The 23,499-nt window shown below is 43.2% G+C and overlaps 1 protein-coding gene across 6 annotated transcripts in view; it reads left to right on the top strand.

Moving 5' to 3' along the window:
• The window catches only part of LOC144507898 (non-muscle caldesmon-like), a 227,516-nt gene extending 211,006 nt beyond the window's left edge, over positions 1–16,510 (top strand). For 4 of the 6 annotated variants that reach the window (XM_078235377.1, XM_078235378.1, XM_078235373.1 and 1 more), the window contains 3 exons: positions 4,674–4,763; positions 8,856–8,916; positions 15,192–16,510. In XM_078235377.1, the coding sequence (XP_078091503.1) occupies positions 4,674–4,763; positions 8,856–8,916; positions 15,192–15,223 (183 nt within the window). In that variant the 3' untranslated portion in view covers positions 15,224–16,510. Of the gene's footprint in view, positions 1–4,673; positions 8,917–15,191 lie in introns of all 6 variants that reach the window. The other 2 variants (XM_078235374.1, XR_013500161.1) reach the window with 2 other exon arrangements.
• Positions 16,511–23,499: the final 6,989 nt, after the last annotated feature.

Genomic DNA, 23,499 nt, shown 5'->3' with positions numbered 1-23,499 from the left:
TAATATTTTGTTGTAACTGGTGGAGATATTTAGCTGCAGGAGCATGTCATCTCGGACTAAAGCCCAGGAGGCCATGAGTTTAAATCCTAGCTTCAACTGAGATTCAAACTCAATGGTTCTATTAATTGGCTCTGCTTTTCCACTTCAGAGAAATTTCCAGAGAAATTCCACTTTGGAGAGGGAAGCGGGGTCAGGTTGGTGTAAAATCTGAGTTAGTTCAGCTTTGCAAAAGCCAATCCATTATTGGTCACTCCCAAGGACACCCGTAAATTGTCAAGAGGTCATCCGAATGTTGTTTGCTCATCCGGGATGTCACTGAACGGCTGCAGGGCATCCTGAGAGGAGAGGGTGATGAGTTAGAGGTCATGGTTCACGTTGGTACCAGCGCTATAGGTAAAGTGAGGTGTTGCAGCAAGAATTCGGAGAGCTAGGCTGTAGATTAGAAAGCAGCACCTCAAAGTTGTAATCTCTGGATTACTCACAGTGCCACATGCTGGTGAGGATAGAAATCGGAAAACAGAACAGATGAATGAATGGCTGGAGAGTTGGTGCAGGAGGGAGGGTTTTAGATTCCCGGAACACTGGGACCATTTCTGGGGAAGCGCTGCTTTAGTGGTAGTTATTGTCAGTGCAGACTTGATGGGCCAAAGGGCCTTTTCTGCACTGCACGACCCTATAGGCAGAATTAGCCTGTCCCGCCTGCCATGGGAATCGTAATGGGCGGGACCCGAACCATGCAAAGGTCTGTTGACCTCTGGCGGGATTTTCTGGCTTTGGGGCGAGCGCGGCTGGAAGATCCCGCTCTTTGACTCTACCTGGAGGATGCGCTTCGGTGGAACAGAGAGGTGAGAAATCTAAAGTGGGACTGCTTCTTAAACAGTGAACGTTTGGTTTGTACTTTTTCTTGCAACAACGAAGAATAATGAAAGAACAAACATTGAAACGACTGTACTGTCGGTGTAATGCATGTTCCAGATGTTATTCTCGAATTCGCCACAAGAGGGAGGTATCGCACCTCCAAGGAATTGGAATTGCATTCTATGAAGAGCTTAAAGGTTTATGCTTGCTTGTGGCCAATTTCATTGTTTGAACCTTGTTTCCGTGCTTTAACTGTATTTACCGTACAAATCTCTGTTCTTATCGCCAGCAGTGCTACACTTGTATAAAGCACCAACAGTTTGTGTCACGTTAATAACTATTAACTTCTCCTGTTCTCTTGATCAGTTGGTTCCTCCAATTCCTTTCTTCATGTCTTCATTCCTTTCTATCGGCTTGACGTAGCTTCTCCTTCTTTCTTTCTTCTGCTTCCGGGTGGTCAGGGGAATCTTGTGAACAATCAGGTAAACCTGCATTCATTGTTTTATCGTGTCACCAGGACTGCAGTTTTATAAAGTGCTGCAATATGTGATTTTATTTTTGTCAAACAAATGCACGCAGAACAACGTCACTGTTCACAGTGGCACAGTGGTTAGCACTGCTGCCTCACAGCGCCAGGGACCCGGGTTCAATTCCCGGCCTGGGTGACTGTGCGGAGTCTGCACATTCTCCCCGTGTCTGCGTGGGTTTCCTCTGGGTGCTCCGGTTTCCTCCCACAGTCCAAAAGACGTGCTGGTCAGGTGCATTGGCTCTGCTAAATTCTCCCTCAGTGTACCCAAACAGGCGCCGGAGTGTGGTAACTAGGGGATTTTCACAGTAACTTCATTGCAGTGTTAATGTAAGCCTACTTGTGACACTAATAAATAAACTTAAAAGTTCAGAATAATTGAACCCGATGCCGATAGTGCCCCCTCTCCATTTTGCCATGACAATTCCCCATAGCCAGAGGAAGATTAAACATCTTGCAACGTAACCAGTTGGCTTTGGCTAAAATTGCACTAGTAGCAGTACAACTGGGAAAGATCTCCCCTCAGATCTCAATTCATAGAATCCCAGCAGTGCAGAAGGAGGCCATTCAGCCCATCGAGTCTGCACTGACTCTCCGACAGAGCATTTTACTCAGGCCCAAACCTCCCCACCCCCACCCCATTCCCTTACACCAAGCATTTACCGCCGCTAATCCCCTTAATCTACACACCTTTAGACACTATGGAACAATTTAGCATGGCCAATCCACCTGACCTGCACATCTTTGGGCTGAGAGAGGAAACCGGAGCACCTGGAGGAAACCCACGTAGACATTGGTAGAACGTGCAAACTCCACACACTCACCCACGGCCAGAATCGAACCCAGGTCCCTGACGCTGTAAGGCAGCAGTGCTAGCCACTGTGCCACCGTGCCGCCCTCATTGATGTAGGAAATTACATTTTACTGAGAATCTTTGAATCTATAGATTCAAATTAAAATCCAGTGTTCAATGGAATGCAAAACAATTCTGTGTAATTGGATATTGTTCAGCGTTTCTCTTTCATGTAAAAGGGAACTAAGAAAATGTACAAGTTAGTGATCTCTTCCATCTCTCCACATTCTCCCAGGCTTCACTCTTCCACTCACAATCCCATTGAATAGCAGTGTCTGAATGTCAAACATTGGAACTCAGTCCTGCTTCGGCAGCCATATTCAGCCGTCCGATGGGCGGGAGTCTGGATTTCAGGGGTTACAACCAAGGCCTGAAAACTGAGGCCTGTCTGTCACCCCGGAGAACATTCCATGCTGAAAGAGAATCCTCGAGAGAGAGAAGAGAAACAAGCTGAAAATGGGACCGAGGAATTTAAAGACAGCCGAACTAAATCATCTTGTGTAGATTGCCCTCGGCCTGTCTGCCAGAGCTAAACTTAAAGGTGGAAGAGAACTGTTACTCATCTCTTATCCCATCCAGTTCTGATGTCTTTTGAAACAGAGCTTTCCTTTTCATCAGTAACATCGGAACCCTGCCGTTCACACATTGTTCTTTTTGAAATTCTTAAGGATAAAGTGATTGGCAAATAGTTTCCAGATGTAACAGCATTTGGGATGTTTGGCTATGAGTGCACTTTGGGGTGGCACGATGGTTAGCACTGCTGCCTTACAGCATCATGGATTGGGTTCCATTCCCGGCTCAGGTCACTGTCTGTGCGGGTTCTGTACGTTCAACCTGTGTCTGCGTGGGTTTCCTCCGGGTGTTCCGGTTTCTTCCCACAGTCCGAAGACCTGCTGGTTAGGTGCATTGGCCATGATAAATTCTCCCTCAGTGTACCCGAACAGGTGCCGGAGTGTGGCGACTAGGGGATTTTCACAGTAACTTCATTGCAGTGTTAAATAAGCCAACCTGTGACACTAATAAAAATAAACTAGTAAATCATACTGTACACCTGAGTTAGAAAGGAAAACATGCATTTATCTTGAAAACACAAATATCAGATGCCTCAAAGCCCTTTACAACGAAGCACTTTGCAATGTAGTTAGTGATGAAATGTAGAAAACACAGTTTGAGGACACCAAGCTCCCACAGACCGCAGTCCAATGTTGACCAGCTAATCTGTTTTGGTGGCATCGATTGAGAGACAAATGTTGGCTGGCACACCAGAACAATTCGCCTATTCCACTTTGAAATATCGCCGGGGGGGTTTACGCCCAACCGAGAGGGCAGGCGAGGCCTCAGTTTAACATCTCATCCGAAAGATGGGCACCTCCAATGATGCACAACTCCCTCTGTGCTGCACTGGAGTGCCTGCCAGCTTTGACTTGAGTGCTCAAGGCCTGGCATAGGGCTTGAACCCATAAATCTGCAGACTGGGAGACAAGAGTGTTACCAACAGAATCATTGTTAACAGACATTTAAATAGTATGATAGTGTCTGGGGGCAAGCATTGTAAGTGTGGTATTGTACGTTTGTTACTGAAACTGGTGATAAACCAATTAAATTCATTTTTCCTTCTCCGCTATTGTAATACATCAGTGAGAAAAGTCCGCTGTCGTGTCTAAATTAGCCACCAATGCAGTCCACTGCTCCCACGTGAGTTTGTGTATATATCTTTCTAAAAGTTCACTATCCTGCCCAGTTAACTTCTGTTCCTTTAATCTACTTCTGGTGAAGAGCATTTCTCTTATCTGCACACATTTTCCTTTGCAAATCTGTACTTAGACCGATTAGTACATTTTAGTTAAAAAATAGATATTAAGATTGATTTTGAACCTGTTGCCCGACATGGTACGTTGTCTGTTTTTTATTTCCACTGATTTTAAACCCGAAAGGTAGCGGATTCACAGCAAGTTTTAAGCTCTCTGAACTGATTTACTGCTGTAGCAGTAAACCAAAAGAGCATTATAGGGGAATAAACCGTTTCGATTCTGCAACTCCCTTCACTTGCCCTCCGTTCAATGTGGGCAAGATCATGAAGAATCGCAGAAAATGAATTTCGAGGGACAGTGACATCTCCCATTTAGATTCTATTGCTGCCAAGATGTATTGATGGATTTTAGTTTTAACACCCATGTATACATTATCGGATTCATTTTAAAGGGACTGGTCTCAGATTCGTAAAGGTGCCTGGTTATCAGAAGCACACGTTGCTTCATTTCCTCTTCTCCTGCTTTACATTCGCACTAAGGGTAAAATGACAGTGTAACGAGAATGTCAATCACCATCACCAAGTAGTGTAAAAGTGCAAAGTGCTTTTCCGTTCCGATATTATTTTAATTAATCTGCAATTTTTTTAAAAAAGTGCTTTACATTTCTTTATGTCTCTAATTGCAGGATGTGAAACCGGGAGATGTATCGAGCAAGCGGAACCTCTGGGAGAACAAAACTGATTCTTCCAATGGAAAATCAGCCACCCCATCTAAGGTCATCATTGGATAGGAGACGTACATCTATATCCACACACATTTTCTACGTTATATTTAGATATAAACTGTTACATCCCCGGGGGTGGGGGGGGGGGGCGACTGTACAAAACAACAACGTCCACCAGGGAGCTATTTAAATGTTATTAGTTGATATCCAAATATTATGCTGAAATTGTTGATGCTGTTCTTGTAAGTTATCAAAACATGTAAAATTCTGATTGGTAGTTAGTGCCTAAGGTGGAGGAGGGAAACCTGGTGGTCAAAGAGTAAAGCGCAAGGGAGAAATTGGCATCAAAATAGATCTTCTAAAGTTAAAGTTTCCACTCACTAAAACTGGAGTTGCTATTAATTCTAAAAGACCTGATTGTTCAGAGAAGCTGAATTGAAATCTCAGCTTTGACTGTGTCTCTGGAGTTTGGCTGCTCTGTATTGGTGAGTGTTGCTAGTCTGTAAACTGCCAAGTCACAAAACACATTCCACTGGACTGCTGTTTCACAAAGTACAATGTGTTGTAGGTCAAAGCCGTCACGGTTCTTTCGAAAGGGTCGAGGCTCTCTACTTTCTACCCAGCTTTCTAAGGCCACATGCTGACTCTGGCCAAGGGTGTAGTCCTCTCCCAGTCTGCGGTGCCAGCTGATGCATGAGTAGCCGGGAGACAAACTTTCTCTGCAGCCTTTCCTCGCCTCTGGAGAAGTGTATCTGGGACCCTCCCAGAACATTGGTGAGATCAAGCGAATCATGGAAATGCGCATCTACCACTGTCTGTGTTACATTTTGATGCTCTAGAATGCTGTGTGACTACTTCACTAACTGTGTCCCGCCTTACCAACCAGTTTTGAAGGATCGGTCAGTGTGTCAGCTTTTGCTGCCACAAATTAATGCAGTCAGGCCCCTTTCTCTCCCATTCCCCCCTCCCCCCCAACTTGGTTGCAATGCACACACTGGATGGGCCCACTTCTCCTGTGAGCATCTTCCCAAATGCAAATGGTCCAATTTGCTATCATAGGTGGTAACAGGAGTTCCCAAGTATATCATACACATAAAGCTCGGGCCATGAGCTTGGGGAGTTTCTTATAGAGGAAGCATTAACCACTGAAATCGGCTATCCATGGGATTGGAGGGAGATGGTAGGGAGTGTTAAAGGGTTTGGTTGGTAACAAGATGAGTAAATGTTGGCAGGGAGTGAGGGGGAGGAGGGTGCATTTGAATAGGGGAGTGGGCAGAATTGATGGCAAGGGAGGGAGGCAGGTACGGTCGGTGAAGGAAGGTGGCAGGAAATGGTTTGCAACCGGAAGTTGTCATGGGAAGGGGAAAGTGGCAGGGAGAAAAGCAGGAAATGATTGGCACAGGAAAGGGCAGCATGTATGACCAGGAGGGAATTAGAGGGCAGATTGCACAGCATAGATTCAGTAGAGTGGCAGAGAAAGGGAAAATGTAGTAGAAAAACAAAAGAGGGAGGGAATGGGAAAATGAAAGAGAGGGGAGAGAGGGAAAAGGTAATGCAGGAAGAGGTGAATCCACAACAACACAGGAAAGAAAGAAATAAAGGTGGACGGAACTCTTTGGCAATAGAGTGAAGGGGGAAGTAGATGGTAATGAAGGGGCAGAAACTGGGAGCAAACATTTTGCCATGGGAGTGTGTGGCTGGGGAAATGAGAGAATATGTTGGGGGAGGGATGTCGTAACATAATGGCTATTGGGGTGGCGCAGTGGTTAGCACAGCTGCCTCTCGGCGCCAGAGACCCGGGTTCAATTTCAGCCTTGGGTGACTGTGTGGAGGTTGCACATGCTCCCCATGTCTGCGTGGGTTTCCTCTGGGTGCTCTGGTTTCGTCCCGCAGTCCAAAGATGTGTAGGTTAGGTGGATTGACCATGGTAAATTACTGCTGAGTGTCCAAAGACATGTAGGTTAGATGGATTCGCGATGGTAAATGCACAGGCTTACGGAGATAGGGCGGAGGGAAGGGCCTGGGTGGAATGTCCTTTCAGAGAGCGGTGAAGACTTGATGGGCCAAATGGCCTCTTTCTGCACCATTGGGATTCTATGATATGAACTGGCAGAGTCAGATCCCACCAGAGTAATGTGTGTTAGCACCTGAAAAATTACCATTACAACTACAGACTGTCATTAAAAACCTAACTGATTCAAGGAGAACTAACAAATCTTCTGTAATTGCCTAGAATGCCATTATTGTAAAGAAAGTTACAATAGAATAATAATAACAATATCACAGATCTAATGACAATGACCAGGCAATGTATTAATAGAAAACTCAGGTAACAAATTAAACCCATTCAATTCTGTAAAGTCTTCTTCACTAGCATCTGGGAACTCATTGCAACCACATCAGAAAGTGTCAAGTGGACAATCCAACTTGGTCACCCTCGAGGGCCACACAATAGTAAAGTCCAACCATTTGGTTTCACTCCATGTTGTATTGAGGAACTGAGTGCATTTGACAAAACAAAGCCCCTGACAATGTCCCAACTATACTTCTGAGGACAGCTAGCTGTCTCTCTCTCTCTCCAGCTGTTCCAGTGTAATTCTGGTGATTGCATCTACCTAGCGGCAATCTAACCCACCCAAACTGGATTGAATGACCTTCCATTGGTCATAAGGACAGGAAAGGGGCAGTTGACAACTTCCCAGTACTTAACTCCATTCAGACTCATCTGATAATGAAATAGTCCATGTCAACTTATAGAAGAACCTTAGCTGGAGGGTAGCATAGGTACACAGAAGTGCAAACCCTCTCCAACTAGAAAATGCTGAGATATGTCCTCTGACCTTGAATGGTACCATGAGTGCTGAGTTTACCACCATCAATATCTTGGGAGTCGCTATTGACCAGAGACCACTAGATCAGCCTGATCAATACTATGATGACAAGAGAAAGACAAAGGCAGGTGACTCTACAATGAATGGCCCATCTCCTCTCTCCTTGCAAAGCTTATGCACAATTTTGCAATTCCGCTGCCCTGACTAGCTCTTGTTCCTGATGTTGAGTAATATCGACCAGAGTGTCTTTCTGAAAGGGTGGTGAATTGTAGATTAGTTAAGAGTGCCAATAGAAATTGAGCAATGTCGTTTGAATGCCATCGTCAGCTGTTCCTTGATTCGAGGATGACATCTCAGGGTTACAAGTTTGCGTCTTAGTGAAGAAGCCGATTCTAATCTCACGAATCTTTGAGCACAAGGGACAGGACATCCCATGGGATAGGACATCCCACTTGCCAGTGGGATCTGGAGTGCAAGATTTGCTTACTTTTCTTCCCTTCTCCGCTGCCACCCTGCCTCATCATTAAGACTTCATGATTCAAAGCGTGGTGTACCGATGACAATAAAACTAGTCTCAAGTCCATCAAAGTTGGTTTTGCAGGAGTTTTGCTTGTGGAGATGGCTTCAAGAAGAACACCAATGTTTATTGGGTGGCCCTCCCATTGAATCTGGAGGCTGTGGAGGTGGTATTGTTGATCGGGATTGGGAGGGAGGTTTCTTTTTCCCCTCAAACCTGTACAATGAACGCATGGAGTTTTGATGTGTGAGCAAAAGCCCATCAGCTTTGAAGACCTCAGTTGGAATACCATCAAGCTTTGTAGTTTTCCATCCATTTGATTGCGTGTTTCAGTTTTCCCAATGGTGGTGGTTCACTCATGGATTTTATTTTCCAGAGGAGCTTTGCACAAGACACGCTCCAAATTCCTATTTTTAAGTTGGGGTTCCTTCTTGAAGCTTGCATATTTGCATTTTTTTTTTGCTTCCTTCCCCTCCAATGCAAAAAAAAGGAATCCAGGACACAGGCTGCTGCATGTCAGGGCCTTTCTTGAGCTGTTCGCCCTTTGAGATTGTGTCAATATATTTGAAGCTGTTGCCCAACACGTGGCACGGATGCATGGAACTTCTCACTATCTGTACTTGGGCGTGAATCATTTGTAGATGTGGTGCGGAGGTCTGTCAGGCAAACTGAAGAAAAATCATTGAATTATTTATACAAAAAGGGGCAGTACTGCCCGGGAGGAGGATATGGGCTGAAAACAATACAGTTTAAGCACTAGAAAAATGATGACCATCTTTCCTTTGTTACGCCTAGATTACAGCTGGAAGTAAGTACAAGGCAGACTCAGCAGGCAATCACTGCGGTTACACCAATGGTAAGTGACTTTCAGAAACACTCCAAATGGAAAATTAACGTTATGGCCAGGTACTCCTGGACGTGTTCACAGTACTATTTTTGGGCTTCACAGACAGTTATTACTAATGAATGCCAGCAGCTGAACACTAGATTTTCTTTTATTGTCTTCAACGTACGTCAGCCGAAAGGCTGTAAAATCATAAAACTAAGTAAGTGACAGTTTAGAACAAACTGTACATTTGCTCTTGCGGGGCAAACGAGAGAAATGTCATTGTGATAAATGGCCCGCCATGTGTCTGCTCAATGTTTAGGTCCCTGTTCAACTACCAATCGCTATATTTGCGGAAACAGTGATAAATCATGTGTTTATTCCATGCCGGGAATGTTTTAAAGTGTTAGATGGCTGCGTTGCATTGTATTGTCTAAATTTACATGGGCATCGGAATCTGAACCATGTTTGCTGTGTCACACGTCGGCTGGGCTGAGTGCTGTTAGAATGAGGAGCATGTCGGAATTCATTATCAATCACTCCTTAGCTGCGCTGGGAATTTAAAAATACCTCGTACAAAGGGAACGAAAGGGAAGCATGAGTCAGATCATTATACCTCACAACAGCTGGGTATTATTCCTAGTTGTTGCACATGCTAAGCAAGGTTAACAACTTGTCAGGCACATGATAGTGGGACAGGAATTATTTGAGTTCGAATAGCAAGGATGTGAGCATGTTGTGAGATCTTCTCAAAAAGAAACTGTGAAGCTAACAATTTTGATACAGGTTTGAGTTTCATTCTGGAATTCAGTCACTAGATGTTGCGTTCAACCTGCATATTTTTAATAAAATCACAAACCAGATTACCGCTTCCATTCTTTTCCAGGCCTTTTGAAAGAATAAAATACAACGTTGGTGTCTCTACATTGGAATGTCTATCAAGTAGTCACTAATTTAATAAATAAATTCCTTCTGATCTCTATTCTCTTTTGAGAACTCTGAATATCCAGTTGCGTCTTTGAATTCTGCACTCGCCATCTAAGATAGTCTCCGTATGTCTCAGCATATTAAAGGTCTGGCTTTTGCCTCATCTCCATTTTATTTAGAGTCATAGAATCATAGAGGTTTACGGCATGGAACCAGGCCCTTTGGCCCAACTTGTCCATTTTTTTTAATACCCCTAAGCTAGTCCCAATTGCCCACATTTGGCCCATATCCCTCTATACCCATCTTACCCATGTAACTGTCTAAACGCTTTTTAAAAGACAAAATTGTACCTGCCTCTACTACTACCTCTGGCAGCTCGTTCCAGACACGCATCACCCTCTGTGTGAAAAAATTGCCCCTCTGGACACTTTTGTATCTCTCCCCTCTCACCTTAAACCTATGCCCTCTAGTTTTAAACTCCCCTACCTTTGGGAAAAGATATTGACTATCTAGCTAATCTATGCCCCTCATTATTTTATAGACCTCTATAAGATCACCCCTCAGCCTTCTGAATATCCAAGAGAAAAAAATCCCAGTCTATCCAGCCTCTCCTTATAACTCAAACCATCAAGTCCCGGTAGCATCTTAGTAAATCTTTTCTGCACTCTTTCTCGTTTAATAATATCCTTTCTATAATAGGGTGACCAGAACTGTACACAATATTCCAAGTGTGGCCTTACCAATGTCTTCAACAAGACGTCCCAACTCCTGCATTCAATGTTCTGACCAATGAAACCAAGCATGCTGAATGCCTTCTTCACCACTCTGTCCACCTGTGACTCCACTTTCAAGGAGCTATGAACATGTACCCCTAGATCTCCTTGTTCTGTAACTCTCCCCAACGCCCTACCATTAACTGAGTAAGTCCTGCCCTGATTCAATCTACCAAAATGCATCACCTCGCATTTATCTAAATTAAACTCCATCTGCCATTCGTCAGCCCACTGACCCAATTGATCAAGATCCCTTTGCAATCAGAGATAACTTGCTTCACTGTCCACTATGCCACCAATCTTGGTGTCATCTGCAAACTTACTAACCATGCCTCCTATATTCTCATCCAAATCATTAATATAAATGACAAATAACAGTGGGCCCAGCACTGATCACTGAGACACACCACTGTTCACAAGCCTCCAGTTTGAAAAACAACCCTCCACAACCACCCTCTGGCTTCTGTCATCAAGCCAATTTTGTATCCATTTAACTACCTCACCCTGGATCCCGTGAGATTTAACCTTATGCAACAATCTACCATGCAGTACCTTGTCAAAGGCCTTGCTAAAATCCATATAGACAACATCAACTGCACTGCCCTCATCTACCTTCTTGGTTATCCCTTCAAAAAACTCAATCAAATTTGTGAGACATGATTTTCCACTCACAAAGCCATGCTGACTGTCGCTAATCAGTCGTTGCATCTCTAAATGCCTGTAGATCCTGTCTCTCAAAATACCTCCAACAACTTACCCACCACAGATGTGAGGCTCACTGGCCTGTAGTTCCTCCAATAAAAAGTTGACTTTTTATTGGGGCAGCACGGTGGCACTGCTGCCTCACAGTGTCAGAGACCTGGGTTCGATTCCGGTTTGGGTCACTGTCTGTGCAGAGTCTGCATGTCTTCCCCCCCCCCCCCCCCCCCCGCGTCTGTGTGGGTTTCCTCCGGGTGCTCCAGTTTCCTCCCACAGTCTGAAAGATGTGCTGATTAGGTGCATCGGCCAGGCTAAAGCTCCCCCTCAACGTACCGGAACAGGCGCCGGAGTGTGGCGACTAGGGGATTTTCACAGTAACTTCATTGCAGTGTTAATGTAAGCCTACTTATGACACAAATAAACTTTTTTAAAATTTAGATTTTAAAAAATGCCACAAATACTCAGCTGGTTGGCCACATCTTTGAAGAGAGAAACTGAGGGAATGTTTCGGGGGGTGCGGGGCGATGGTGAGCCTCACATCTGTGGTGGGTAAGTTGTTGGAGGTATTTTGAGAGACAGGATCTACAGGCATTTAGAGATGCAAGGACTGATTAGGGATGGTGTTTCATCAGAACTAGGTGAGATGTCAGGCATTATGGATGGGATTTTCCAGCCCTTCCCACCTGCAGGACCTTCTGGCCCTGCCGAAGACCACCCATGACCGTGCGTTCCCCAGCGGCAGGTCGGATGAGCTATGCAAATTGCCATTGACTTTGGTAGAACAGAAGATCCCGCTGGCAGCCAATGGTGAGCAGGGTCATGGGGACAGAAGAACATGGGAAAGCACGAGCAAAGTGGGGGAAGGTTCGATTGTGGGGGGTGAGATGGGAGGAAGCAGGAGCATGTCTCCAGTTGCCACATGTTTGATTATTCTTGACCACATCACTGACACATCATTTTGTGGACCTAAAAGTGTCCACAGACCCCAGAGGCCTGCACCACAGTCTGAGCAGTATATCAGTGCCTTGCATTCTTCTTTTCCTTGATTCTCTCTAAAGTGTTTCCATTGTCTGGATGCTGTTACTGAAATCCATCATTTCTGCTGATGTAATTGCTTCTTTTTTGACACTGCTATCTCTCCATGTTCTCTGCACTTTCTAAACATCAAATGGACTTGAATCCAATCCTGCTCATTATCTAATTATATCCTTTAAGCAGATTTGGGCTTCTAGGTCCCTTATTTTATTTCTTATGTTGTGCACACTGCATTCTGAGGCTAATCTGTCAATATGATCTTGACTTGGATTCATTCTGAAAAGCCCAATTCTCTATCCATTTTTATTGTGTGTCCATCCGATTACGATCGGGGAGTTTGTTTGTCAGGAGGGCAGTTTTAAGTCAGGACTTGAATCCAATCTTGCCTATTATCTAATTATATCCTTTGGGCGGGCGGCATGGTAGCACAGTGGTTAGCACTGCTGCTTCACAGCTCCAGGGTCCCGGGTTCGATTCCCGGCTCGGGTCACAGTCTGTGTGGAGTTTGCACATTCTCCTTGTGTCTCCGTGGGTTTCCTCCGGGTGCTCCGGTTTCCTCCCACAGTCCAAAGATGTGCGGGTTAGGTTGATTGACCAGGTTAAAAATTGCCCCTTAGAGTCCTGAGATGCGTAGGTTAGAGAGATTAGTGGGTAAATATGTGGGGGTAGGGCCTGGGTGGGATTGTGGTCGGTGCAGACTCGATGGGCCGAATGACCTCCTTCTGCACTGTAGGGTTTCTATGATTTAAGTAGATTTGGGCTTCTAGGTCCCTTAGTAGCAACAACAGTCCCAACTGGATTTATGATTCCAAAGCAAGGAAGAAATAACACACCAAAGTCAACTTTTTATTGGAGAAATAAAATGGAGGCGAGGCAAGAGCCAGACCTTCAATATGCTGAGACACACGGAGACTATTTTAGACAATGAGTGCAGAATTCAAGGACGCACTTGGATATTCAGAGGCCTCAAATGAGAATAGAGATAGGAAGGAATTATTTATTGACTTAGTGACTATTTGATAGACATTCCAATGTAGAGTCACCAATGTTGTATTTTATTCTTTCAAGAGGCCTGGAAAAGGATGGAAGTGGAAATTTGATTTGATTTATTTTTGTCACATGTATTAGCATACAGTGAAAAGTATTGTTTCTTGCGCACTATACAGACAAAACATACCGTTCACAGAGTACAAAGGGGAGAACGAAAGGAGAGGGTGCAGAATGCAGTGTTAGGTTCATAGCTAGGGTGTTGAAAAAGATCAGCTTAATGCAAGTTAGGCCCATTCAAAAGTCTGATGGCAGCAGGGAAGAAGCTGTTCTTGAGTCGGTTGGTATGTGACCTCAGACTTCTGTACCTTTTTCCCAATGGACGAAGGTAGTCGAGAGAATGTTGAAGAATAAGATAGAGTCAATAGTGGCAGCTGGCTAGGATTGCACAGGCATTTTGGGTTTTTTTTCTCATGTTTTTAAGGGTTTTGACATTGAGTTATAGATCCACAAAGTGTCCATTGTTAGTACTTTGCTGTCAGCACGACTGACTGGAATGGTGGTTTCTCATTCCAAAGGGTTTTTTAGTGTTTTTATCCCTTGGACCAATTATATATGTAATCCTTGCTAGAGTGTGAGTGAAGTGGTGAGTTGTTTCATTGTTGGGACGTTTCCAGTCCCAATTCTTAAATGGGGGGACCGGGCGAAATTACTGTCGAATTCATGCTTGTCTGGTGAGAAGGACAGGCATGCTATAGATTCATGGTGGTCCTGGAGGGGTTAGCATGTGTCTGTGATTTTTGGTAGGAATGTCTGAGTTATTCAGCTGCAGGACAGGAAATTGAAAACTCAGCCGGCAGATTTGAGTGACAACCAAGTCGTTAAGCTTACTACTTCTGTAATCCGGAAAATAAGAGGCCAGTTGCTTAAATTACCAACCCATATAATCAGTTAAATACTATATCAGAGTCACTAAATCAGAGCCACATGTACATACTTTAAGTGTTCATTGTTTTTGATAAGCATGCCTTTCAAATCGTTATGGAGGGTAAATAGGGAGTTAGCTGGGACTGGAGGATTATCCTGCTGTCCTTCTGCAGTTTTGCTTAATTAATTTAGTGCGGATAAAAAGTAATTTCCAAGTGTTTTCACAAATTGGCCCCAGTCGTCTGTGTCCCCTTCGTGATTGTGTGAATGGCTCAGGGGCTGAGTGGGTACCTCAATTCTGTCCCATTTTTAGACAGTTGGATTTGATGAAATAGATTTTTTTTTTGTCCCCCCCCCCCCCAGCCTCATAGAAATCATAGAAACCCTACAGTGCAGAAGGAGGCCATTCGGCCCATCGAGTCTGCACCGACCACAATCCCACCCAGGCCCTACCCCCACATATGTACCTGCTAATCCCTCTAACCTACGCATCTCAGGACTCTAAGGGGCAATTTTAGCATGGCCAATCAACCTAACCCGCACATCTTTGGACTGTGGGAGGAAACCGGAGCACCCGGAGGAAACCCACGCAGACACGAGGAGAATGTGCAAACTCCACACAGACAGTGACCCGAGCCGGGGATCGAACCCTGGAGCTGTGAAGCAGTAGTGCTAACCACTGTGCTACCGTGCCGCTCATGCAACATTAATTCTGAATCATGCTTAATACCAAAAACATAAGAATCCACCATGATATTTTTAATTTTCTTTACACATTCAATGGCTAATATGACCTTTTAAAATGACACCCCTCTGTAATGGAGGGCATATTTTGTTCAAAATTAGTTATATTTCATATGCGATGTTTTTTTTGCGGTAAAAGTGTTTCATTTATCTCATGTCTTGCTTTATTCCTTCTGCCCGAACACACTTAATTTCTCTTTCTTATTTCTTCAGCAGGGATGGCACATTACGAAAACGAACCCTAAAGAGATCTTCACAGAATTCCGGTCCATATGTTTCTGAGATGCCTAGATGAGCTTTTTTTTTAAAATATTTATATAATATTTTTATTAACAAATTGGTTCACATTATCCCAGTCAAAGCCATGTCTATTAGCACTGTATTACAAATCCACATTTGCAATTGACCTCCACAGGTATGCCACCCTTTTTAACAGATCACTGAGACCCTTATTTTGAAAGAGAGATGTGCTGTGAAGTTTGAAGATTTAGAATATTGACAATGTGTCATCTTCTTTGGAATAAAATTAAATATAGCAAAAGGAACAATTTAATCAAGAATACACTGATGAACTAAACGACAAACACCAGTAAGATTTCGAATTAGACTTTCTGCTCACTTTAAAGTGATCTGCCTAATATGTTAGAATTTTTACTTTTTTGTTAAATATGTTTAAATGGGTTTAAAATTTGATTTGTAATATTGGTACTGATTATTGATTGTTTCATTTTGCCCTGAGGGGAGAAAATGGAGCAATAGTGGTTTATCACGGATAACGTCCACAACTTCTAGCTTTGTAGATTGATTAAAGATAGAATGCTTTTAACTAGCTTAAAATGCTAGATCATTTATTCAGTAATAAACCAGTTAGCAGCCGACATCACAGTGCTTTTGAAATATTCACATTTTCTCACAAAAGTTAGCTCCATCATAACTGGCCTCACTTAGATGTTCGAAGTGAGTACTCAGACGACAAAATACGGAATCTGCCTCAAAATTATAAAAAAAAACTCAATATATATTAAGGTGTGAACGAGTGTGTGTATGTGCTGATGTGTGTGCCTGCAAGGAAATAGGACAATACGATGTGGTATTAGGAGATTTAAAAAAAAAAGGATTATGAGTTCTCTGAAACACTGAACTTTCACTATGCATGTCACAGGAGCTGTACCGCAAACCTTTTGATGTATCACACTTTTACTTGCATCTTAACCTGCATATATGGCGAATACACAAGAGTTCAAAGTCCTGATTTTTGAAGGAGTTTGAAAGTTTGAATTAATGTTAGACCGGAAGCAGTTTACTTTTGAGACTGAATAGGAAAAGAGGCTTTTATCACTTCTTGTGTACGTTAGTCATTTCTGCGTAGGGTTAAATAAAGGTGAAAAATCGACCCAAAGATGTGCTACAACAGCTTTGCTACAAAACGTTAACCATTTTGTACTTCTTTTGGTTTACATATAACATGAAATGCAAATGCACTCAATTATTGTATAGGTCTGGAAATAAAACTATGCAACTTTTATCTTAAATTGCCTGCTTTCTGCCATTTTATGAACACCACAAATAGTTAAGAGTTTTGGGCAACTGAATTTTTCATTAAAAATGTTTAAAACAATGTATTATGGAAGTGGCAATTCACAATAAATAGATTATTTCTATAAACTGACTTTGTTGGAAAACTAGTAAATGTTAAACTGATTTAAAATAATTTTGACACGCCGGATTCTGTTTGAAAGGGGTTGGAGTCGGCAAATGACTATCACTTTTAAATCAGGAATAGAAAGCTGGTCAAATAGGTATTCATCCATGGGCCATCTTCTATTGCAGTGTTTGGAATACAGGGGCTTATCTCTTGTGATGTACTGGCTTGCTCCCCTTTGATAGGGCAATGAAGCATGACTGGGAAGTTGATAGTAACTAGGAAGGGATCCCAGATTGTCCTAGTTCCAAAGAAAATCTGTGTGTTCAAATTAACATATCCTTTGCAAGTGTTTTGTGAACACATTCGTTGTGGAGGTGGTCATGCTTCACAAAACATGGAGTTACACCTTATTGTCAACAGGAACATTTGCACCCGCACTACTTTGTGCATTATGTTAGGGAAGCAGAATGATGAGGATCAGAAAATAAAGTTAAAGTTTATTTATCAGTGTCACAAGTAGGCTTACATTAACACTGCAATTAAGTTACTCTGAAAATCTCCTAGTCGCCGCACTCCGGTGCCTGTTCGGGTACACTGAGGGAGAATTTAGCATGGCCAATGCACCAAGCCTTTCTGACTGTGGGGGGTAAAACGGAGCACCCGGAGAAAACCCACGCAGACATGGGGAGAACGTGCAGACTCCACACAGACGATGACCCAAACCAGGAATCGAACCTGGGTCTCTGGCGCTGTGAGGCTGCAGTGCTAACCATTGGGCCACAGTACTGAAGACTTGTACTCCAAAACATGTCGCAACCCTTGTCAAGCTGTTCCAGAACAGCTATTACGCTGGCATCTACCCGGCAATATGCAACATTTCCCAGGTATGTTCTGCACACAAAATCCCACCCAGATGACTACTGCCCCATTAGTCTACTCTCGATCATCAGTAAAGTGATGGAAGGGGTCATCAATGATGCTGTCAAGCTTGGCAACATCCTGCTCACTGACACAGTTTGAGAGTTCCTCCAGGGTCACTCAAATCCTGACCACATTACAGCCTTGGTCCAAACTTGGATGAAAAAGCTGAACTCCAGAAGTAAGGTGAGATTCACATCCCTTGACATTAGGGCAGCATTTGAACTAGTCAGGAAGACCTAGCAAAACTAGAGTCAGTGAGAATCAGCAGAAAATTTTCTGCTGGTTTGAGTCATGCAAGGGAGGATGGTTGTGGTTGTTGGAGGTCAAACATCTCAGTTCCTGGACATCACTGAAGTAGTTTTTCAAGGTACTGTCCTATGCCCCACTGCTTTCATCTGTTTCATCAATGACCTTCCTTACTACGTAAAGTCAGAAGTGGGAATATTCACTGATGATTGCAAAATGTTCAGCACCATTCATGACTCCTCAGATACTGAAGCAACCCATATCCAAATATTAATATCCAGATATTATCCAAGCTTGGGCTGACAAGTGGCAAGTAACATTCGCGCTACACAAGTACCAGGAAATGACCATGTCCGGCAAGGGAGAATCTAATCATCACCCCTTGATATTTAGTGGCATTACTATCAATGAAACCTCCACTATGTATCAACATCCTGGGGGTTACGATTGACCAGAAACTGAACTGGACTAGCCATATGAATACTGTGGCTACAGGAGTGGATTAGAGGCTTGGGATGCTGCAGTGAGTAACTGATCCCCTGACTCCCAAAAGCCTGTCTGCCATCCACAAGGCATAAGTCAGAAGTGTGATGGAATCAACTCTACTTGCCTGGATGAGTGCAACTCCAACAATGCCCAAGAAGCTTGACAGCTTGGGGCAGCACAGTGGTTAGCACTGCTGCCTCACAGCGCCAAGGACCCAGGTTCGATTCCCGGCTTGAGTCACTGTCTGTGTGGAGTTTGCACGTTCTCCCTGTATCTGCGTGGGTTTCCTCTGGGTGCTCTGGCTTCCCCACAGTCCACAGATGTGCAAGTTAGGTGCATTGGCCTTGCTAAATTCTCCCTCAGTGTATCCAAACAGGCGCCAGAGTGTGGCGACCAGGGGATTTTCACAGTAACTTCATTGTAGTGTTAATGTAAGCCTACTTGTGACACTAATAAATAAACTTTACTTTAAAAAAATACATCCAGGGCAAAGCAGCCCACTTGATTAGCACCCCATCCACAAACATTCACTCCCTCCACACCATGCAGTGGCAGGGGTGTGTACCATCTAGAAGATGCACTGCAGGAACTCAGCAACACTCCTTAGACAGCATCTTTCAAACCCACGACTGCTAGCATTTAGAAGGATAAAGGCAGCACATGCATGGTAACACCATCAACTGGAATTTCCCCTCCACACCACTCGCCATCCTGACTTGAAAATATATTGCCGTTCCTTCAATGTCACTGGGTCAAAATCCTGCAACTCCTTCCCCAACAACACGGTGGATGTACCTACACCTAATAGACTGCAGTTATTCAAGAAGGTAGCTCACCATCACCTTCTCAAGGGCAGCTAGGGATGGGCAATAAATGCTGGCCAGCCAGCGACACCCATGTCTTCAAATTTAAAAAAGTATGTCATTACTTTTATCTTGACTCAGTCGTGCAATCTATTACATCAACAGTTTTCTGTACCTGTTGCATTTGCTGCAGCAGACCTACCATAGACATCAGAGCCTACACCAGGCCACAGGCTATCCATTAGCAGTGCTATCAAGATTCTGCGAGGTGTGAATTAACGACAGTGCTAAAAAGGTGAAATTAATGTGTATACCTCAAAGCTAAATTTAAAAATCATTCGGCAAGTAAGCATTATCAAATAACGGAAGAACATATTTTGCAAAATCCTTCAAGACCCATCCCCAGAGAATCTCTCATAAGCCAGAAAATATATTAAAAATTTGACATCTCGCCAGAATGAGTAACTCCCCCCAAAAGGCCAATGCAATTTACCATGGAGCAGCATTAAATGTTGGCCTAGCCAACGATGCTCACATCCCAAGAATAAAAAAAAATATCCAGCACAAGCACCATATATTGACTGGATTCTCTCTGTTGTATGATCCAATACGGAAATATATCCCAGTTCAGTGCAAAAAACATTTGAAGGAATGAGTAAACATACTATCGCATGATTTGTGAAGGTTGTCAAAACAGGATTACCTCACTACGAACAACAAACCAAATCAATCCTACATCATGAAAATAAAACCGTATTCTAATTGTGGACTGCATCTTTCGAAAAGATTTGATGGGGTAAGTATGGAGTAACTATTTCCTCTTGTGGAGGGAATCAGGATTAAGGGGTCACACTGAGAGCTAAACCATTCAAAGCAAAATTATAAACCAGATGGGGGCGTGGGGGGAGTAGAAGTGTGGAACTCTTTACCCGCCGCCCCCCCTCCCCCCAAGTGGCTGTCGTTAATGGGACAATCAGCTTTCAAGACTGAGATAGGTTTTTATTATGGAATGGCATTATAGGATAGAGAGTAAAGGTGGAAAAATGAAGTTGAGGTGCAGACCAGCCATGATCAAATTGAATAGCGATGTTGGCCCAAGAAGCTAAATGACCTAATCCTGTTCCTAATATTCCAACGTCCTTATTTGAAAACAATAAACAGTATAGGGACATTAACCAAAATCTGGTACACTCTTTAACAAATTACAAATAAGTTTTATTAAGATTCAGAATAAATTACAAAGCGAATGTACAGTCAAGATGCATCAGCTTAACAACAACATCAGTACTATCCTAGGTTAGCGTCAAGTCTTTATGCACTTATACGGAATAACAATATCAAATTATTTTCTTACTGTGCCTCTTTGTTCTTTCATGGGAAGAACACCGTTTGTTTCCCATCCCCAATTGCACTTGAAATTGGTTTGTTAGATCATTTCAGAGTACAGTTAAGAGTCAGCCATATTAGGTATATAAGATGTTGAGAGGCATAGATCGGGTGGACTCTCAGAGGCTTTTTCCCAGGGTGGAAATGGCTGCTACGAGAGGACACAGGTTTAAGGTGCTGGGGGGTAGGTACAGGGGAAATGTTAGGGGGAAGTTTTCCACACAGAGGGTGGTGGGCGAGTGGAATCGGCTGCCGTCAGTGGTGGTGGAGGCAAACTCAATAGGGTCTTTTAAGAGACTCCTGGATGAGTACATGGGACTTAATAGGATGGAGGGTTACAGGTAGGCCTAAAAGGTAGGGATATGTTCGGCACAACTTGTGGGGCCGAAGGGCCTGTTTTGTGCTGTAGTTTTTCTATGTTTCTATATTGTTGGGTGTCTGAAGTATAGGCCAGACCAGGTAAGGGAATTCCCTTTCCTAAAGGATATGAGTGAACCAGCAGGGTTTTTATGACAATCAATGATAGTTTCTTGGTCACCATTATATATTCCAAATTTATTAATTGAACTTAAATTTCATTGGGTGCCATGGTGGGATTTGAACCCTAGGGTATTAGCCTGGGCCTTTGGATTACTAAATCAGTGACAGTATCACTATGCCACCATCTCCCTCTTGTTCCTATTACTATAGTAAAACCAATGTTAGAATGTAACCGGTGACAACTTTGTATTGGATGTAATGTGACCAATGGTAACAAGCTGTAAGGGTCAGTTGACCCAGTAAACCATGGAACCAATTACAAAATGACGTGATGGTCAGCTGACACAATAAATAAGAATCTGTTGGGAATTGTGGGGAGCTTGGAGTAGCCCAGGGTGAGGCTCCAAGTTTGCAGTAATGAAGTTTCTTTATTAAACCCCTTCTTTGATTCATAAGTTGGAGTATGTTTTGTTATATGTTTATTGTTTGCATTTGGAGAGTTCCTTCCGAAGAAACAACCAATAAATACCATTTTCAGTTGGATAACCTGCTTAATATGTTTGTATATTGAATTGTAGAAACTGGTTACAGCAGAGAAGAACAACATTGGTAAGGCACGTCCGTGTCAACTTTCTGCAGGTGCAGATCAGTTCGCCGCCCCCCCCCCCCCCCCCAGCCCTTTCCCAGTAGCCTTTCAATTTATTTTCTCTTCAGGTTCTCTTTTGGAAGCTATGATTGAACAAATCTTCACCACACTCTGAGTTCATGCATTCCCGGTCCTAACCACTCACCTTGTAAAAACTGTTTTTCCGAAGAAAATTAGTTCTTTTGCCATTGACCACAAATTGGTTCTTGGTTTTTCTGCCAATGGAAACGGTCTCCCCTATCTACGTTGTCTCGACATGATTTTGACATCTCCATCAACACTCCTTTCATCTTCGCAGGGAACAATGCCTGCTTATCCAATCCATCCTTATACCTGCTCTTTGTGCTTTAATTAACATTCTGGCTTTTAACAAAAGATTTACAGGGATGTTCAAATTATAAGTTATATTAGAAAGCACTGTGAAGCATTCCCAGCATATATAATATCAAATCTTTAATGATAGTTGATAAAATTACACACTACTTACTGTCTGGATACTAGGGAACAGTATTGGAGCTTTTTAATGAAAGCTTAGTTGTATGATTACAATAATTCATTACATATCACTGAGTAAAAATTTGCATTACAATTCAGAAATCAATTGTTCAGAATCTTGTGCGCAAATTCATCTTGGTTCAGAACAGACAATAACAAATCAGCAATTCATCTTGCAATCCCCTCCTCCCTCAATTTTTTCTTACACTGACATCCATCAGCAAAGATGCCAATATGCTATCATCCACTTTGCACTAATGCGCAAGAGGAATTTTGTTCACTCATTCGGTACTCTGAATTTATAAAATCTATTTTGGAGAGATTCAATTCTTGTTGTGCCTGTTATGGTGGCCCAGATTTAAGTTAGTAATGAAAGTGTAACTGTCAGCTTCCTTGTGCATGCTTAGTTGAACACAGAAATTCATATGGCTCTGTCAGTGATTCTATTGTTCCTCTTTAGGAGTGCTGTTGAAGTCACCTCAAACTGCATCAAGTAGAAAGAACTGCACTGGTGTAAACTTGCCATTTTACTTTATTATGCTCATTGTAAGAACCCATAAAAAGGTTTTGATGAATGAGGTGGGTGGGGGGAAGGGGAGGGTTCAGTTGTATGGAGAATTAGAAAATCAAAGTTAAAGGAGAGGGTAGAAATGCAGGATAATGTTGGGGACTTTCAACTAGTTTAAGGAGCTGAGGGCTCAGCAGAGGTTAGTAAAGTTTCAAGACCACGTAATAGAACAGAGACTATAGAAGGTGGCAGGAATCTAACCTCAGGCAGAGCAAAAAAGTTGACAAGTATGAGAAGAGGGGTGGTCAATGCAGGACTGAGGATGTTGTATCTAAATGCGCGCAGTATACGGAACAAGGTAAATGAGCTTGTTGCGCACATTGAAATTGGCCGGTACGATGTTGTGGGCATCACAGAGACGTGGCTGCAAGGGGATCAGGGCTGGGATCTAAATATCCAAGGATATGTGTCCTATTGGAAGGACAGGCAGATGGGCGAAGGGGGCGGGGTTGCATTGTTAGTAAGGAATGAAGTTAAATCGATTGCAAGAAGCGATATAGGATCAGAAGGCATAGAATCTCTGTGGGTAGAGTTGAGGAATCGCAAGGGTAAAAAGACCTTGATGGGAGTTATGTACAGGTCCCCTAGAAGTAGTCAGGGTGTGGGGCAGAAAATAAATCGGGAGATAGAAAAGGCATACAAAAAAGGCAACATTACAATAATCTTGGGGGACTTCAATACGCAGCTGGACTGGGAAAATCAGGTAGGTAGTGGATCCCAAGAAAAGAAATTTGTGGAATGTCTAAGAGATGGGTTTTTGGAGCAGCTTGCGACAGAGTCTATTATGGAACAGGCAATTCTGGATTTGGTGATGTGTAATGAGGCAGACTTGATTAGGGAACTTA

The sequence above is a fragment of the Mustelus asterias genome, chromosome 19, assembly GCF_964213995.1.
Source record: "Mustelus asterias chromosome 19, sMusAst1.hap1.1, whole genome shotgun sequence".
Classification (NCBI taxonomy): Eukaryota; Metazoa; Chordata; class Chondrichthyes; order Carcharhiniformes; family Triakidae; genus Mustelus; species Mustelus asterias.
The sequence above is the reverse complement of the archived record's forward strand: the minus strand, read 5'-3'. Positions and strand labels throughout refer to the sequence as shown.